Source organism: Morone saxatilis, unplaced genomic scaffold (genome assembly GCF_004916995.1).
Source record: "Morone saxatilis isolate NCDOM2014 unplaced genomic scaffold, NCSU_SB_2.0 Contig7, whole genome shotgun sequence".
In the NCBI taxonomy this organism is placed as follows: domain Eukaryota; kingdom Metazoa; phylum Chordata; class Actinopteri; family Moronidae; genus Morone; species Morone saxatilis.
The window spans coordinates 14,283,401-14,302,176 of NW_023340246.1; the positions used below are offsets into that span (position 1 = coordinate 14,283,401).

General features: G+C 38.7%; 1 protein-coding gene across 3 annotated transcripts in view; it reads right to left on the reverse strand.

Moving 5' to 3' along the window:
* Positions 1 to 18,776, reverse strand: part of rngtt (RNA guanylyltransferase and 5'-phosphatase) — a 77,884-nt gene that overhangs the window by 2,960 nt on the left and 56,148 nt on the right. The window contains exons 13-15 of one of the 3 annotated variants that reach the window (XM_035678576.1): positions 14,052 to 14,152; positions 8,985 to 9,051; positions 196 to 319 (exon numbers count right to left, since the gene is read on the reverse strand). In XM_035678576.1, the coding sequence (XP_035534469.1) occupies positions 196 to 319; positions 8,985 to 9,051; positions 14,052 to 14,152 (292 nt within the window). The other 2 variants (XM_035678577.1, XM_035678578.1) reach the window with 2 other exon arrangements.

Below are 18,776 nucleotides of genomic sequence, written 5' to 3' on the forward strand. Positions count from 1 at the left end.
CACACACACACACACAATCTCTCACAATACAGAAATCAAACTAAGACAGGAGGCTGATGTAAAATATAGGGAACATGAGCCATTAATCGGAGGTTGACTGGTTGTTATTTACTGTTGTTCACTTTCTGGACAAAGACCGAGGAGACGGTGTGATATTAATAAATAACTGTTGGACAGTGAAGGACAAAGTCTCACCCATTGCTGTCTCGTAGGAGTTGGGGAAGCTCTTGTCCACCCTCTGCCTCATGAACACCCAGCTGTTGTTGGCGAAGGTGCACTCGATGATCTTGTTGTCGTACTGCTTCAGCTCTTTAGTGGCCTGCGCGGACAGAGATGAAAGGACACAGATGGTTTTGATGGTTGTTACAACACAGAGCGGATTAAATGAAAGTGTGAGTTTTATTTTCTTCTGCTGCCATCACGGCCGGTGGAAATTATAAATCCTCTAATGTATTTTGCCACATTCAGACGCTATAACAGTCTGATCTACTACAGTTTTGCCATTTATCTCACAGAAGCCACGGAGTCCCATCATCATAACAGCTCTTTGAGACATGCTGCACTTATGAATACCAGTAGCTCACAATGATTGACACGTGAAACTGCAGTTTGATAAGAATATGCTGTAAATTATTATCTTTACTTTTGCTATTACGCCTCACCATTGGATACTTTCAGTGGCAGTTAAAATGAAGCTTTAGGCAGTATTGGAGGGCAACATTACAGTTTGTATAAGATATAATAAATTCAAATTCAAATGAAGCTCAACATGATTATGTTGATTCAGGCCCCAGTAGCATTTGACTGCAGCAGATACAACATGTGGAGAAATCCAAAGAAATAAACAAGCATTATGATGGTATACTTCTTTTTTTCTTCTTTGGATTGGCAATAAAAAAAAATCAAAAAAGTCTTTCTGGAAGCTACACATGGAAATGAGAAGTCACTGTTTCAAAACTCATCAACCTTTATGGAATCAAATATCATGTAATGTGGTGATTAAACTATACAAATCTCTGACAAGAGTCACAACCTGATTACAACTAACATCCAGTCATTTTGATTAATGATTCCTCTCATTGAAGGCCCAGTGTAGCAGTTTCTCTTTCACACTTGGAAGGGGAGGGTGAAATGAAGGAGTTACAATCTGTAACTACACTGCTAGATGTCTCTAAATCCTACACACTGGTACTTTAATAAAGTAAAATTAGACAATTGACGGTTTAGTCTATAAAATGTCCGACAATAGTGAAGCTTTCCATTGCTACAATTTCCCATTTTTGTTAGACCAACGGTTAAAAATAAAACAGTAAAAAGCAGCAAACCCTTACATCTGAGAAGTGGAAACAAGCAAATGTTTGGCATTTTCACACACAAACAATTATCAAAACCGGCGCCCCAGTAGCCTGTTAGTTCTGTATCTCTGTCTCTGGTGACTGTTGGACCTAAGCATAGAAAACCCAGGGGTGATGAAAGATAAAGCTCAAAAAACAACTATTAAGGGGACCCCAGGCTAAGATTATTTAGTGAAACAACCATTTCAAAAATGTATCTCAAAGAATTTCTTTCACACTCAGCATCAAAGGATATTCTATAAAGACGAGAGTATTGATACAGACGTTTTTTTTTTGCTTCAAGTCTCACCAAAGTTGAATATGATGTGACATCAGAAAAATATGCCTGTTTACAAGTGTGTGTAAGCTGAGATGCTTCAAGTAAAACCAGATCATAGAGAATCTATCGTCTTTTAAATTGAGTGCTTGCTCATTGCTGTTTTAAGATTCAAGATTGCAAGCAAGTTCCTATTCTTGACAGAACAATTTAACCGATAAGCTACATTGAATAACCTTAATTAAACTGACTGCCTTTTGTTGCATTGCTAATTTAGGATTCAGGCTAAAATGGTTGTATTTTTACATAAACAGACAGATTCTCACACAGTACGAGTTATTTAGCTCTCAACAAAGCAATGCAACAGTTCCTGCTCCTCCCACTGAGCTACATGGGATCACTGACTTATTACATCACAATTTGCTTTGAAAACAAAATTATCTCTACACACCGAGCACGCTGCAACATAGTTGAAGTATATGAAAATGGCACATGATACCGAAGATCAAACATGAGTCAAAGAAGACATTTGAGCATCTGTTGTTTATTTGTCGAGGGACTGTGTCTCACTGACAGGATTCTCAAGACTTGGAAAATGCTAATTCCTAGAGCTGCTGGAAAGCAAAAAAAGTGCAACTGAGAGAATCGAATGCAATGACTGGCTAAGAGAAAACAACACTGACACCTCAGTCATTATGACATGCTCTGCTGTAATTTTTTACCTTGACCTCACACATAGTGAGAGGCTGTCCAGACAGGCAGAAAGGTTGTGTGGAGACAAAGAGGCTGACCTCTAGGCTTTAGTGTGAACATGTGACCTCCAGGGTCAGAGAGTGACCGTCATTGCCAGGAAAGCACCGGTGTTTGGCAAGATGCTAAAATACAAACTAGGAGCTTGTGTGATCCTGGAGTGTGGGGCATCTGGGCTCTCAGTGGGGGTCGAAATCACACAGGAAACAAAGAAAGCGTGTGAGGAAGGAAGACAGCTCGGGAGAGAGCGAGAAAGAGAGAGAGAGAGAGAGAATACTAGTCATTGCATTTCAGATAACAACCTTGACGAATCGTAACTCACGAGCTCGCTTAATTAGTCATTGTCACAATTCCAAAATCTGATTTATCTCCACAACATTTGTCTCTGATCTCAGTTTGAAGACAGTACATTAATAAGACTAAGTGTAAATCAAATATTTCTTTATTTGGAGAAGAACAGCAGACGATCTAAAGGAGTGACAGAATCTCTAAGCTTCCCTAAAGCTCGACACAGCGAGCTGCCAGAAAGCTGTTAGGGGTAGTACAAGCAGGCAGGAACGCGCTGCTACAGGCTGGGATCTCTTCCTGCTGGTGAAGGGTGACTTGTTGGCTGCCATTTTTCCTCACCACTTGGTGCTTAATCCCTCCAAATCTGTCTTATTATGGCAGCGCACGTGTGCCTCCAGTTATCAGGGACTTTGGCAGTCAAACTCTCTATCAGCCAGTGTTACACTACTCTTTCTGCCTTTCTATTCTAATCCTGGCTTGTTCTGATTTCGAAACTACAAACAATACTAACAAGAATTAAAGGCAGTATTGCCTGTTTTACGCCTGCTACTTGTGTGGAACCCCTGATGTGTCCTTCACTTTCAACAATGGCTTATTTGGATGAATATACAAGGACATAAATATAAAACCCTGCAATTAGTGACTTCATTTTTACTGTGTTAGACAACTTCCAGCACTTGAAATAAAGAAAAAATACAGAGAATAATCTTGAGTGTAATCACTTTTGTCTACATGTGATCTGGGCGTTCAGACTGACGGGACCAAGTTGGATCGGGTCCGTTCCAGTCTGGTTGAGTTGGTGTTGACAGTCGGCAGATAAAAAAATCATACAGAGTGATTTGTAAAGACTCTAATCTAAGTCTTCAGATCAAGTCACTGTCAGTCACTTCTTTTTCCCTCTGCAGGCTTAACCGTCTTCTCTATCTAAGATCTAAACCGCTGCACTTTCCTTTCTGATGGACTATTTTGGGCCTTTTCAGTGTAAATTTCACTGCAAATATATATCTTTTAGTTGCTGTCCCGACTGTCAATGACTAAAATATCTGTGCACTTCAATAGAAACAATCTTTATGTGTGGTTTGTCTAATCTTAGACGATCTTAGCTGTAGGTTTCAGCTAGTTTTCAGGTTTGTCCTAAGTTTGAGTAAACATAACATAAACACAATGTCAGCAATAAGTCATTTTATCAATTTTATTTCCTGTGTAAATTAGTCTCAAATTGCTTTACTATTTACATTTGTCGTGCCTTATTATCAACTCGTCATTCCTGTGTAAAACATTTACAATTGCACAAATTGATTGAGTTTATTATCCGGTTAAAACATTTTTTTTTAAACCTTGGAATGAGCCAAGATACACGTTTCCCCCCTGCTTGCAGTCCTTATGCTAAGCTAAGATCCCCGAGTTTATAGCTATATAGTTAGTATACAGTTAGTGGCACTGATCTTCTAAGAAAAAAAAGTAAATAAGCATATAACCCATAATGAGAACTTTTTCCTTAAGGCACAAGGTCATGTCCTTAAAATGGTCACAAATGGCCACTTGCTTGAATCAACATATTAATTAAGATTATAAATGCATTAGTACAGTGTCAGTGTCCCCCGGTAATATCACCCGAAGGTCAAGGGAAACGCGACCATTTTCATCATTGGGAAAGACCAAAATCAAATTAATTCTGTATCATGCAGTAAAGCAGAAACAGTGACCAAAGCAAACAACTACAAAATATTAGAAGTATACGACATCTGACATTTTACTAGTCTGTGCACAATATAATCTGCTTCTTTATCAAATACTTGGATCTGTGGGGACTGTTGTACTCATACATTGTGCTACAGTTTATTACAGGAATTGTGTAGAAATAGCGACATGGATGAGCAAAGATTCAAAGTTTGTCATTTCCTTGAATAGCGGTTTTGTTTTCCCGACATTGCCCTCCGACTGGCCCCCTCTTTGTTTTATTCTAGACTTAATCAGAAGCAGCCCACAGGTCTGCGAAACTGCAGCACTCGGGTCCATTTTAATAACGAGAAAGTAGATGAAAGAATATATAAGTGGAGAGAGGATATAAGATGCAAGAGTAGAAACATGAACAAACACTCCCACAGAGGGAACAACAAAACTGATGGACAGTATTGAAACTAATGTTCAATCTTTAATATGCTTTCGAACAGAATACATTAGATGTTTTCTGTCCATTAATATCAGCTCCTACTAAAATATACAGAACAACCGAGTGACTCAGCAAACAGTGCGAGTTGTAAAGCTAAAATACTCGCCTCGCATGTTCTATTACCTACAATGTAATTACTCAAGCCAATTACAGCTATGTGTGGCCTGAAATAGACGTGTCAGAGAACAAACAAATAGGAGTCCAACGATGTTAAGCAACTCCTCATGAACCCGTTACATGACGTCAGCGTTGGGTCTCTGGTGAATATATATAATACTGATCATTATCCCACACGTTCAGATTTGACGAGATCTCAATGGAGAAAAACAAGCTAACAATGTGTAACTGAGGCAAATGAGGGGAAAGCAGGCGTATATTGTCAAGTCTGGCAGTTAAACAAGATACAGGAAAGGGAAAAGAACTACTGCCAGAATTTGGACTTTACCTCAGAAACTTTTAATTGATTAGTTTGTTTGTTGTGCAGAACAATTGAGTGTTTTCTGTAGGAAGCACATTAAATTACTCCGACAATATTTATGGTTCTTGAGCCCACATTTCATATAATTTACAAAAGCTATGGGCAAAACAAATCTTAAAAATGAAATGAAAATGAGAACCTATTCAAATATTTTAATTGCAGTTCACTGAGAAAGTGTTACTCTTGATTAAAAAGAGACATACTTGTTTTAACTTACTTAATGATGCATATAGAGTTCTACAAATTGGGGAAATTATTGCTGGAAAAAAACTGTCAGAGGCATTTCAGCACTCAGTCACACAGGTGAAGTGCGCTGTGCAGAAATCTCACGGCTTCATCAAAGTGGCTGGTCTTTGACAAAGAACTGCTCTTATCTCTCGTCTCTGGTGACTAGATCTGTCAGGCACCATTCAGATTATTTATGATTAATGAGCTGTACTCACAGGCCACATATCGTTCAGCACAGGGAGCCAACATCATGAAGCACTGAAACTAAACCTCAATGGGGAATCAATAGCCATTATTTCTACCAGGACTGAAAACTCCTCCTCTCACAAACTATAGAAATGAGTAGCTGTAATTAGTGGTTTATCACAAGTTGGGTTTTATTTGTGTAGCTTTGGCTCTCAATTCTAGTGTTTTAATAACATTGTACTCCACAAAGTAGTAGCTGAGATCTCGAAAGATTAGGAGATTTTAGTAAGATTAGCTACCACTTTATTTGGAAGAAAAACAGAAAGTGAGCACTCGTAACATTTAACAAGTTATATGAGAGGACCGATACCGTTCTTGTTGTTTGTACAATAAATATGAAGCTAGCCAGCAGCTGGTAGTTTAGTTTAGTACTAAGAACAACTTGAAACGGAGAAACAGCTAGCCCGACTCCGTACAAAGGTAAAAAAAAATCCACCTGCCAGCACTAAAGCTCACTTATTAGCACACTGTGTCTTGTCTGTTTAATCTATAGAAAAACTGAAGTTGTGGTTTTACACTCGTCGGACTATCTTTTGATCCATCGTGCTGGTTGCCTGGCAACCTGGCAGGAAAGACAAGACTCTAAGATTGGATTAAAGAAACAAGATGAAGCAGGTTAATCAGTGAGCTTTAGAGGTGCTGGTAGATGGATTTTGTTATCATTGGATGGAGCCAAACTAGCTGGTCTACTGTTTCCCGCCTCTGCTGCTGGTTCCAGCTGCACATTTACCGTAGAGACTGAAGAGAGTGGTATCAATCTTCTCATCTAATTCTCAGCAAGAAAGCCAATAAGCCTCTTTTTTACTCAATCATTTCCCAAAATTATTCCTTTAAGACTAGTGCAAGTACAGTACGTAAATAGGTTTGTCATAACAGACTAAACCAACAGAGGAATCAATAAAAATAAAACGCAAGTTATAATAAACCATGATTTAGCTGTGAGGATTATATCTAATTTACTGAGCTTCAGGTGCAACATAAGTGATAAAACACCCCAAAAAAGGCTGAAAAGATAAAAAACTGACTTTTTGTTTTTCAGCCTGTGACTATATTTACTATAGTATTTATAAATTAGTTTTTTATAAAGAAAAAGTACAATAAGATCTAAGGCGATGCAAAGGAAATGTACCCTGTAAAGCTTGCATGTACACACATGATCACGACTCTATAATCTATGACAAATATTAAACAAATATTGGCTGGACAAAATGGTTTCAGCTGGTCTGGTCTTTCACAATGTTTGCTCTTTTCGAAAGGCTGAGCTGATATATCATCATGAAAGCTCCCTTCCAAAATTCATTTTAGTGATTCCCTGTAGGTGCCAAGAGTGTAAGGAATTACAACAATAAGGAGCGAAATTGGAGGAATTGAGCCAATAAAACCAGTTTTCATATAGATTACGACATTTTTCTAATTACAGAAAAAGTTTGATTTCTTCTTTTTCTTCCAGGAGCCTGATGCTTTCAAATGAGCTGGCAACTGGATCAGCCTCAAATTAAATCTATCAACACACCGCCATTACTAACATGCCCATTAGCAAGGCAATGAATATCAGAACTACTCTGTGGTGCACTACAAGCAAGATCTATCAGAAACATTATTCAGGCAGCCAAAACCAGAAGTTGAACGTGTCATGTGCTGGCATATAATTACCATTTTTTAGCATATTCACATTTGGACTGACTGTAAAACACATTTCACAACAAAAATAGCAACATGAAAGCTGACAGAAGATGACCCCAGGGCTTCAGCTTTTGCTCTGTCGCCCTGAGAGGAGCTTAGAGACTGAGCAGCAAACAGAGACTCTACCGTGTTCAGTTACAGAGCCCAGGGCTGATACATGGGAATTGGCAGAACAGTGACAATACCAGAGGGAAAAGAACTACTCATTTACTGTGTTTCTAAACCATGACTGTGACTAATGGAAGGCCTACACATACTAAGAGTCATTTAGTCAAAGTGGCAAATTTCCATATAGTGTAATAGCATTATACAAATCTGCATTAAAATAGAAACAGTAGAACAAATGTAATAACTATCGTTAGAATCTCCTCACTTTCACTCCAGACCACCGAATTCCCATTATACCCTAATGAAGATGAGATGCTACTTAATGCAGAGAGCACTTGACTGAGCCTATGTTACTGTAGGTCAAAGGTCTGATGATGTAGAGTGTGCAATCCCATACAACGGTGTGTGTTCACATAGACTACGCAACAAGGAAATCAATCCCACGATGTTAACTGGAGCTGAGAAATGCTTCTCTTTCCTTACAATCAGTAGATTGATTATTATCATTATTGCATATAAAATCAACTCCAACTAAACACACTAGTTAAAGTAGGGTTGCAGCAAATAAATTATTTTCATAGTCAAATAATCAGTGGATTATTTTCATGTTTTGCCGATTAATTGTTTGTCAGACAATAGTAAAATTGATCCGATTTGTTTTGGCACTATTTATGAATATGATTATAATGACAGCGTATTGGGAAAAAAAGAGCAAGAGTGATGATACTTAGGCAGTTATAATCTTTGTTGGAAACTGGAACTGTTTAAAGTAGTGCAAACAATTGTGAACAAACATGTACGTGCTGTTGTATATATACACATGTTTAGTGAAAGGCATACATTGCTTTGCATCATTTCAGAAACTCCTAACAATTCACCAATGAATGAATGTGACACATCTATGCAGGAAGTGTTGCGTTTCATTCACAGTAGCTTAACACAGAACTAAAAAAAGATCAAAGAAGAACCGTGAAAGACAACAGTGAGTTGGTTAAAAAGACAAAAAGAGAACAGGTAACTATGGGAGAACTGTTAAGTAAGTTAAACCAGATTTTTACTAGAATTGTAAAAAAAATACGTGTACACAGGCAAAATTTGTAATAAACACCTGTCTGTAATTAAAGCCTGGTTCTGTAGTTATGGTAGATATATTCCTGAGCCACTATTTGAGTGTTTATGGTAAGTGAAACAATTAAATTAAATAACAATGAAACTGCTTGTCACACAGTAACAGATGAAGAAAAAGCATAATTTGCAAAATATTTTGTGTATTCCTTTTTTTCTTGGCAGTTTAAACTGCATAGTTGCAACAAAACTAAAATTCTTGTTTTATGTTACAGGGGAAGCTGGAAGAACACAGGGGGCTTAGGCTTGTTGGCACAGGGATGAATTCAACAAAACACCACATTTATTTCTCACCTTCATCTTTGCAAAGGGCCTGTCATAGCTGCCGACGTAGAGCAAGCCGACAGTCTGTGGAATCAGCCTACGAAGACAAAAAAATCATGGTTAGCACCCGCAACACCCTCAGCCTCAGAGAGTATCTAAATGGTAACAACGGTGGGAAAAAAAATCACTACACCGCTTCCATTTTCCAGCTAGTAACAGAATGGCAGAGATGTGAGATTACACCTTTTTGAGCCCTTCTGTCTCTCTGCACAGCTTGACATTTCTAAACTTAAAGAAAAAACCACAGTATGGGCACGTTCAGATTGGTTCAAGGCAATAATAATTCTGAGCTACATATACAGAGACTGAAGACAAGGTCACAGGCATTATACGGCACTATATCTCCGTCCCTCAGCACAGTTAATTCAGAAATTATTGCGGTTTATATGTACAGTAGTGTGTGCATCTCTCAGTACCATGAACTGTGCAGCATTTGTGTCTCATCCGAGAGATCACGCCCAACAGATGTCTTAATCACATCTTATCCCCCTCCACCAAAAACAACCCCATGTGCCTGTATTTCCAGACACTATGTCTGCTGTTAGCCATGGGACATAGGCACTGGTTTCATATTAGTCTACCATTTTTAGAACGTAAATGAGCGAGGCTACGCGGCTAAACTGACAGCTAAACAACAGTGTGGCCACGTAGCCTGATGCCCCCCATTCAGAGATTTCAATTGGAGCTGAAGTCGGAGACCATCCCCAGCCCCCTCCTGTGTAATGATAGCTAGCACAAGCAGGAAGGAAGCAGCAGTAGACATTAAGGGAGTCAAATAGCCATGTAGTGATGGACACTCTTACGTGCCAAGTCCTCACAAAACAAAGTCCATTCTCGTCATTGGTTCTATTAATACCTCTGACTTGACGGACGTGCTGTGTGTCAAATACCAAAAAAAAAACTAAGATTTTTTATTTTCAATGAGATGCAATGGAACAGATGAGGAACCAGGTGAGAGTATATATCAGAGTGCCCTATAAGAACAGACTCTGTTGTTGTCATTTACAAGCTGTTTCATGATTCTAACTTTATGTTGAGAGTGCTGCTGGTTTAAATTACATGATCTATTATTTTATTCTTTTTTTTTTATAAAATAAAAATAATATTAAAATAGCCTCCAGCACAAGTCAGGGGTTTTTGTGAAGCAATCAAGATGCTGTAAAATGTCAGTGTAGCCTTTGAACAGCATGAAATCATACTTGTATTACCTATTACTTGTAACAGCTGGAACAATATGCTCAAATTATTTATAAATCCAGAGAAGCAAAAACTGCCTACTCGCCTCACAAGCCTGGGGATGTATTGGAGCTGTGCTGACTCTCTTTTATTCTCTCTACCATTAAAAACATTCAAACTAGGCAGTGCTGATCAAACATGAATCAAGATTCTGTATTGCCTTTTTCTCGCTTAAAATCTTTTCAGAAACACATTTAATCTGTAATACAAGAACATGTGTGACCAGGGAAGCTGGCATTGGTTCCTGATACGGACGAGTCGAAAACTAGCCGCAGCAAATGAGGGCTACTCAACCCGCTGTACGTCACCGCTGCTGGCTCCGAAAACCCATCGAGACTATGGCCATTATACCAAACTCGAGGCTTCACAAACCAATGACCAAAATGTAGCCGTCTCTTGCTAGTTTCTCCAACGTTACCTATCCCAGCTTTAAAAACACAACATGAACCATATTTTTGCACTGGGTGACATGTTCCTTCATGTACATGAACACTGTAGTTTATTTTAAGTCAATCCCACACATACCGTCTTGATGACGTTAATACCAAGTATGTATCAATTAGCAGCTGAAAATGATAAATGCAGCATGTGCTACTGTTTGAGTCATGCCAAACATGGGCCAAAAAAAGTTACTGAACAAGTTAGTTCAACACTTGCATGACACTTGACAGTATGTGCGTGCTGGAATTCAGGCAACACACTTCCTGTGACATTGTGCCAACTGGAGACAGCCGGGTCGTCAGGGTACCAATTCCAGAAATCTTTATGTCCATACAGAGAAATCCATATCACTGGGTTTCAGAGTCCAAAGACAGGCTCCATGTTTGTTCTGTGTAATCCTTCATGTTTGTGCTGATGGCTGAAACGCAGAGACTTTCTTGATATTTCACATCCACCTGCTCTGAATTACACTGCAGTGAACGTCTTTGCTACCCAAATCCTTCCTCGCAGCTTCTAAAAATGGTCTATATAACGATTGTTTGCATCTTACAATTAACACTGCAGAAATACTGCTACTAAAAATCACACTTCCTGACACCATGCAGAGTCTCCACGATGGTTCGAATGTCGACGTCACAGTGGCTCTGGAGGTTAAATGTTGCAAACTAGATTAATTCACACAGTAATACAGCCAAGAATAAAAACTAAAAGCATCACGTTATTAACTTCACTTTGATGCTTTTACATCATCAGCCACAAGTGAGAGCCCTTGACTGCTTTGTCTTGACTGTGGATCCTGTGTGGAAAATATGGTTTGGGATGCTGTAATGACACTTGAGTCCACAGAGTAGAAAGACCAGTAACAAGAAGCCTAGACGCTGGCCTCAAGAGACCCAATCCATGCCAGTCAGACAGTACTATTCTCCTTTTCTGGGACTTCAAACTCCACAGCTAATGAATGACGATGTAACCATTAGTCATAGCCTCTTCAGACAGAATGCTCGTCTTAAATTATCCATAATTTAAGCAATCTATACAATGCTCGAGACTGTTCAATTCCACACTTGGGAGGGGCATTGGCATGCTTTCTGGAATTGCTTCATCTTTCCATTTTGTTCTTTTCCACCTCACCACTCTTCCTGCCACACAATAATCACTGTCTGCCTCTGTGCTTGCTTTCAGAGAAGGTAATAAAACTTGCCAGGTTGTTTGCCTCAGTGGTACACAAAGACATGCTCAAGGATTGATTGTGTGGGCTGATTAATAAACAGTTGTTACCTCCTAACATATCTGTCCGTCTCTCTCTCTCTCCCTCTCAGACTAACTAAGGAGAGATTTGAAAACCTACACCAAGACTAAGTGAGGTCTGATGAGTGCTCCTATGCCAGCAAAATGCATCTTTTGGGGAAATATCAGAACATTCTCAAATGGCAACAATATTCGTCTGTGTCCTCCCACACACAGGGAGGAGTCAAGAAGCTGACTAGCTGGCCTGCTGGCCGGCTTTGGAGTAGAATGAGTGACTGTACCCTGCTGTGCTGCTTTCAGTCTGTTGTTAGTGAATAGTGGCAAGCTCATGGCTACAAAGCTGGAACAGTCACTAAGGTCACCTGGCTCTCAGAGGAAAAGGCAGCATGGCTAGAAAGCTCACTGCTATGGGTCTGTTTGCCTGCCCTCAGACAATAGTCACACACTCAGTTGAAGAAAAGCACACAAAGCAAAGAGATGCACATTGTGATGCGCTGACAAAAAAAAACAAGAATACAAGTCTTCAGCCATGCTAGCAGCTCTGTGAAATTGTACTTATGCACAGTGTGGTGCTTTGAGCTAAATTTGAATGTCAGCATGCTCACAATTACAACACTTACATAGATTACACTTTCTAAACATCAACATGTAGAAAGTGTAATGCTTACAATTTTTTTTTTTAATTTTAGTTTAGCGTGTAAGCATGCTAAAATGTGCTAATTAGCACTTAACACAAATTACAACTGAGGCTGATGGGAATGTTTTTTCCATTTTGCAGGTAGTTAGGTCATAAATTACAGTACTGGACACATTTTGACCTGATCTTAGATGAAAAGGGATCATTGAGGTTACAATTTATCTTGCTGGGAAGATAAATATCTGTAGCAAATATTATGGGAATCTATCCAATAGTTGTAATATTTCAGCAGATAAGTAAAAACTTTACATTTGATCTGCTGGTGGTTCAGGAGGAAAAATTCTTCCTCTGTGTACCATCAAATAACCTGACTTTACCAGGTGGTTGGTAACAGGACCATATGGGAAAATGGCATGCACTTTTAAGTATAGGCAAGTGATTGGATGAATCATCGGTCTATTACTATCTATCACAAGCAAACTTCAATCAGTTCAACAAACGATATAACGTAGGGGTAAAAACACCTTTAACATCGAGAACAAAAACGGAAAAAAACAAACACAAAAGTACCAGAACGATAGGCAGTATCGGTAAGAGTCTGACCGACACCCATCCCTACCATGCCTTCAAAAGGACACTGATTGGTCCATTACCACTGTACCACTGCGCCGACCACAAGCGCATACATTGAAGCCTGTCAAGATGGATTCTCATGTAATATTTAGATTTTTGTGAACTTGTAAGTCCAGCTGCTTTGCGAAGGTTAACAATGACCATCTGCACCAAATTGTTATTTTGAGACATTCAAGTAAAAACCAAAGATGTCAATCAGAGGGAAGAGAAAATGTCAAGAGGTCACCAAAGTTTGTAGGATTCATCTTCTGGGGAACAGGAATGTCTGTACAAAATGTCATGGTAGTCCATCCTGTCCAACCTGCAGGAGTATATTGTCTTTTCTAGTATAGAATTGTTTTCCTGCAGAGTTCTAATGTTTACAAGGATCAGGTCTAGGATGAGCACCGGTAGGTCTGAATAATTTATGCTGCAGAAGATAAAACGCATAAAATAAGAGAAAAAGGGAAGGGCAGTAGGGTATTTCTTCACACATACAGGCACTCACAGCATATAAAACATTTCTGTGATTGGACACAAAATTGCATGGAAGCGATTATGGGGAAAGGAATGAACTTTTGCACACTGTTGCAACTATACTGTAAGACGAATTAAACCCCAAGGCAAAAAAAAAAAGGAAAAGGAAATGTGAGAGAAAGACAGGTTGGTAAAGAAAAGATTAATGTCAAAGCAATTCAATGGATTTCTTTGGTTCAAAGAATGCTTCTGACACCAACACACACAGCAACTGTACACGTTTAGGTGTGTGTGCGCGGATGTCTCCAAGTACTCCAGTGTGTCACAAAATGATAGGTGCTATTAGATTCATCAGGCAGAGCGTTTCCCAGGCAACAGCAACTTACCCTTCTCCTCCGACTTTGGTGATCTTGAGGCGAAAGTCCACAGAGTTCAGATTGGGGGGCTTCCACTTGAGGATGTCATCACACCTTCCGGCCTTGTATCTCTGCAGGGACACCCAATCCCCCCCCAATAAAAAATTAATAATATGGAAGATTTGCTGCAGATACACATTAAAGCTGCTTTTATGGAACAAGGGTGACACTGTGGTTTTATAAGTAGTTTGCAGTTTTGTCAACCCATAACTCTGCAGGCTTAATGGCTCAGTAATTCGTAAACCGAGCATAATTTTTAAGCAACAGCTACAGTTAATGAGCCTCATACAAATTAGGCTCCATTATGGTACACTGTTGGTATCTAACTATCTAGAGCAGCAAGGAAAATGAACGTGGAAATTAATTGATCTTAGGTTAAAAATTAGTCTCTGGGTATCAACATCATCACGAAACGCAAACAAAAAAAAGAGAGCCAATTAAAAAATTTGTTCAAGTGCTTCACATTTGAAAAGCAATGATTATAAGTAGAAAACTGTATGGTGGAAGCACAAGAATAGAGATGATAAACCATTAAAGGCTTATAATTCAACATTTCTCCACATCACTACTGTGTTTCAATGTGCAGCAACATGTGACACAACATGCTTTCCCCCATCATTCTCCAGTTATTTATGCATGCTTGACATTTCAAAGGACATGAAGCGAGTGGCTGGAACATGAGAAATGTAAATGCATGACGGGTGGAGGCGGGAACAGATGATCAGACTCCGTCACTGTCAGGTTGCCCGGTAACAGAAGTCTACTCCAAGGAAATGTGTAGAAAACAAGACAGGATTCCTCAGGAGAACCTGCGCTGTCACAGCACATGACCATATAAGGGGTTCCTGGCTCCACCCACGTATGTCCCTATGGCAGGACTTTGAGAAAAAAAAAAAAAAAAATCTTAAATTCATCATCGGCAAAAAGTAACACACCACTACTTGTCAAAAAAACTACCTTACTCCTCCGCAAATATAAAGCCTGGTGTCTGAGTTTGGCAAGCTGTTGGACGTGCTGAATAGCATGAAAATCTTGCAGCCTGACAACGTTTTTTTAATGGTTTTCAGTCAATTCAGGGTCAAGCCCAGTGCAAATATACTCATGTTGTATGATTCTGCAGCCCATGTATTTAACGTCTGCAAGCTGGGTTTAGTGCCATTGCTGTTACAGAGTAATGGTTTAGTATGCTTGAAGCCATGTAGGTTGCATAACGTGTTGTCTGACCTTGCTTAAAGGGCTTTAGTGTTTATACCTCTTCTGAATGACCCAGCTCGAAGATGGAACAAAAAGCCTGCCATTATAGCCTCTCTGATCTTTCTCCAAGAACTCTGTCTTTTGTATGCCTTTGTAGTGTCGACACCATGATGCCTACAAGTGGGAATAAGAGTGGACGCGTCAGTCTCCTTAATAGTGCTGCACTACGTTGAACACACAAGAAATGACAGACAATAGTTGTGTGAAGATGATAGTTAACAGTTCAAACCCTGTCTAACTCTCACACCTCAACATCTGGCCAGTCGTAGTATAAAATGAATGTGACTGACAGTTTTAGAAAGTTACAAAAATTGTCGGACGAAGCTCCTGCCAATTTCTGTCTTAAAGTCCAACTGAAATTAAAATAGCATTTGTTTCGTCTGCTACAGCAGTGGTTCTCACTTGTTTTTAATAATGTACCCACTTTGAAATATTTTTGCAGCCCCCTAACCAGCACAAAAATTTTACCTTTTTATATTGGCTTAAGTAAATTAGTTAGTTGCAATTTCAATTTAGTGAGAAACACGGACTTGTTTCACTGATGTCATTCTCATTAAATTGAATAGAAAATTGATTTTTTTTACATTTATATTTTAGATCTTTGGCTTTAAAAGACTTTAAAACCACTAACAACACACTGACCATGAAATGTAGACCAAAGCAGAACTTCTGTCTATGTTGCCTCTTATTTCCTACGATGTAACACTGCCATGCCAGCTGACTGAGACCAAAGGAGCATTTCTAATGTTTCTTCCTTTTAATAATACACAACTATTAACAATACATTTTAAAATACTTTATTTTTGACTACACCATGGGCATGACTACATGTGATGTAAGTTGGACTTTAATAATGTTCCACTTTAGTTGAGAAACTATAACTTGACTTTGTCGTTTTAGGTGTAAAGTGAAGGTAACAAGTGTGGGGCGTCCTCTTGCTTTGTCCGCAGTGGAGCTCTCCTTGTGGGAGGAGGCCTTCATGTGCCTTTGAAACCAGCACACTCCACAAAGGCTATTCACCAAGCAGGAAAGGAGGGCATGTCTCTTTTGAAAAACCTTGACTGAGTACATCTTTTCTTCTGAAAACGTGGGTGTGGAAAGGAATATTCTTCAATGCAGTTAGTTATGCTATGCAGCACAGGCCTCAAAATAACCTCTTGTGAAATGACTTGTTCCACTTATGTATGTAGCTTAATTAAGTCCTCCACAGTATACAGTGTTACCTCTGAAGAGATAAAATATATAGGCAAAAGGTTGTGGTGGAATGAAGTACAGTACTTGAGTAAAAGTACTTAAGGGAAGTACAAAAAAAAACATCAATACTACAAACACATAATGATGATTTATGATGATTAAACCACCTGATAGTATATAAAGTTGTTCAAATTAGTCCAACAGTAAAATGAAGCTTACACATTAATACAGCAGTATTATTAATCCCAAAACATAGTATATAGTAAAACGCTGACATGGACCATTTCACTGCAGAATGAGTACATTTACTTTTGATACTTTAAGTAGATTTTGTTATATTACTGGCATACTTCTACCTCAGTAAGGTTTTGAATGCATGACTTTTTCTTGTAGTGGAATATTTTCAGTGTGGCAGTACTTTTACTTGAGTAAAAAGATCTGATTACTTCTTCCACCACTAGCAAAAAGTTTGCCTGGTTTATCGGTGTATTCACTGTACATATAAACTTCTACTAGTGAATGAGTCAGCCCCAGAAAATCCACAAGCCTGAGGATATACTGAGTCTTGTTCCTAACTCTGCATACCAAAATGTGGATGCTATATTTTCAACCAAAGTGAATTTTGCTTTAAATCAATCCAAGCCAGCAGAACCATAGCAACAACACCATGAAAAGCCAATCAGACTGCAGATTAAATAAATAGGTGACCTTCAAATTCATTCCTAAATGAAAAGGTGCTGCCAGTTGCACTCGCCCTTTCATTACTATTGTTAGTCTTGTCAATAAGTGACTGCACATACAAAACAAGAGCTTCATTATTGAGGCGCAAAACAGACCTTCAAACCCAACCTTGCATTCAGGAACACATCTCTCATCTATCAAATTCATTTTCATGTAATGATGTTTCATTGCATATAAATTGCCTGCTATTTCAAGTCAGAAATGCTGAGGGGAAGAAAAACATGAGGGAGATGCACAGCGTGAAAGCAAAGGTGTGGCTCTATGGTTTCTTCACTTTTCAAAAGAAGAGCATACATGCCAAAAGAAATGAATGTAATTACTTTGTAACAAATCAATTACTTGATCTTAATGAACATCTTTCTGGTAATGGATAACTCGTCAGCCACCCCATACAGGCCTACAATAATCTACACTCACTCAATGATACCTTAACCCCAATTTAAAGAACTCTGTAGACCTTTGGAGTTGTTACTTGCTCATTTGAAATAATTACTCTGCCCCTGCTTTGATTATATACTTGTTGCACACAGACTATAGTGACTATTTAACTACATAGAATAGAATAAAAGACCTAATCCAGCTCCTCTCTTATCAATTTAAAAACATTTCACAATTATTTCAAGAGTAACTTAAAATGCCACGTGGGGTTTTCTTGCAAATAAAGACGTTATATTTAAATTAGGTGTTTCTTAACTATGTGTGTAAACTGGGGCGTCTAAAAAGTGCTAAATACATTTTCTTTCTCGTAAAACATTTGCAAAGCTAATTTTTAAAACATTTTACATTCTATATTGTTTATTTCAGTGTCTAGCTACAACAGACAAATGATTTGGAATTTATTAAAGATGTGTTTCCTGATTAATAATAATACTGTCACTGAGGATAATCTACAGACCTCACTTTCTACAGTTACCACAGGGACTATTTTTTCTATAGAAAGTTGTTAAAGTAAAAGAAAAAAAAGTTCTAAAATGTTTCCTGGACTCCATATTCTTATTTTTTGTTGAAGAATTCTGAATATAATGAAGTCTCATAACTTGTGCCAGCTTTCAAAAACACCAGCATGACGTGACTACAGGCATCACCAGCAGTATAGCTGTGCAAGCGCTACTCGGCTGAATTTGCAGTTTTATACTTCTACTTCAACTAAATCTTTTTGGTGACAAAGATAAAAAACTCAAACTAGTCCACAAAACTGCCACCTAAGACTTTATCACTTCCACAAGCATTTTCAAAATAGCCCAAGTTGGACACAGAAAATACACCAAGCATTGCTTACCCAAGCATGACTGGAACATTAAAGCTCCTCAAGATACCTGGAGCTCATAGAGTAGTTATTTACAGTAGCTGGACAGGTTATCACAAAAACAGCTGTAAGGATGCTGTAATGAAATTCCGATTAGCCTCAGTTAAACACCATACCGTAACTTTGTTGTGACTGGTAGAACCAAACTGTGGCCCTTCCCTGATGTCAGTACGGGGAAATAAATAACATGGGGGGGGGGG